Source organism: Ursus maritimus, unplaced genomic scaffold (assembly GCF_017311325.1).
Source record: "Ursus maritimus isolate PB19 unplaced genomic scaffold, ASM1731132v1 scaffold_5, whole genome shotgun sequence".
Classification (NCBI taxonomy): Eukaryota; Metazoa; Chordata; class Mammalia; order Carnivora; family Ursidae; genus Ursus; species Ursus maritimus.
In genome coordinates, this window is record NW_024426663.1 from 47,124,268 (window position 1) to 47,125,488 (window position 1,221).

The 1,221-nt window shown below is 40.0% G+C and overlaps 1 protein-coding gene across 1 annotated transcript; it reads right to left on the bottom strand.

The window, feature by feature from the left end:
• Positions 1 to 943, bottom strand: LOC103663900 (ATP synthase subunit f, mitochondrial-like). Its single transcript, XM_008691685.1, has 3 exons — positions 922 to 943; positions 133 to 279; positions 1 to 29 (listed from the first exon to the last, which is right to left on the bottom strand). Exons 1-3 carry the CDS (start codon positions 941 to 943, stop codon positions 1 to 3), a joined length of 198 nt encoding a protein of 65 aa, XP_008689907.1.
• Positions 944 to 1,221: the final 278 nt, after the last annotated feature.

The window sequence follows — 1,221 nt, forward strand, 5'->3', positions numbered from 1 at the left end:
TCAGTGGTACTTGTGTAGCCGCTCATGTTTGAGTTCCTTGTATGATAAGCACAGAAGCTGCCAGCACCATAGAAATCCCAGGGACACTTCCTTTCTTCACATTAACATACTTAATGAAACATCAGTAGTAACCCCTTTGAAACGTTCCAGCAATGCCTTTAGGAGTGAAATCCCACATCAGTTTCCAGCTTGGCAGTTCTCCTATTTTGACATCCATGAGTTTCTTCTCCTTCACTGGTACGACTGACACCACCTTGGAGTCCTGGGTGTCTATATTCACTTATTTTTAAATGTGCAGAAAATATTTTGAAAAATCAGATAAAGTTGTTAGTGGTTCCCTCTACTTTGTGAGATTTATGGAGTAAAGGAATGAAAGCTACATATATAATTATACACATAGTTACATATTATTATAGTTATATATAACTTGCACTAATTTTATATAATATCTATTTCTACATTCTCCTTATCTTCACAGTATTTTTTCTTTTTCTTTTTTTTCTTTCTATTTTTTAAAAAAAGATTTATTTATTTATTTGTGAGACAGTAAGCAAGCCAGCAAGGGGCGGGGGGGGGGGCAGGCAGAGGGAGAGGGAGAGAGAGAATCTCAAGCAGACTCCTGTTGAGTGTGGAGCCTGACACAGGGCTTGATCTCATGACCCTGAGATCATGGCCTGAGCCTAAATCAAGAGTCAGATGCTTTATGGACTGAGCCACCCAGGCACCCCTCCTTCACAATAGTTTTCAATTATACTTTTTATTTTGAGATAATCATAGAGTCAAATGCAGTTGTAAGAAATAATACAGAGAAATCCAGCATATTCTCTACTGAGTTTTCCCTAATGGCAGCATCTTGAAAAACTATACTACAATATCAAAAACAGTATGTTGACATTGATACAGACAAGAAACAAAACATACTCTGGCTTTTCGCATTTCCCATCTCCTTTCTCCTTCCTGAGCCTCCCAGGGTCAGAATGAGCCCAAAAGTCAACTGACTTGGGAACCTGAGACAGGGAACCTGAGGGGTCAGCATCACAGAGCAGAGAAACAGTGGGGAATGGATCCAAGGGCAAATGGTTCCAAGACTGGCACAAGCTCAGGTCTGAAGGGAGATCGGGGCAGACATTCTTGGTGGGAAGAAACTAGATTTTTCATTAAGGCATTAAAGTGTTAGCAGGAAAGAGAGATTTAGTTATTTTCTCAGTGTGAGTGGGGTTA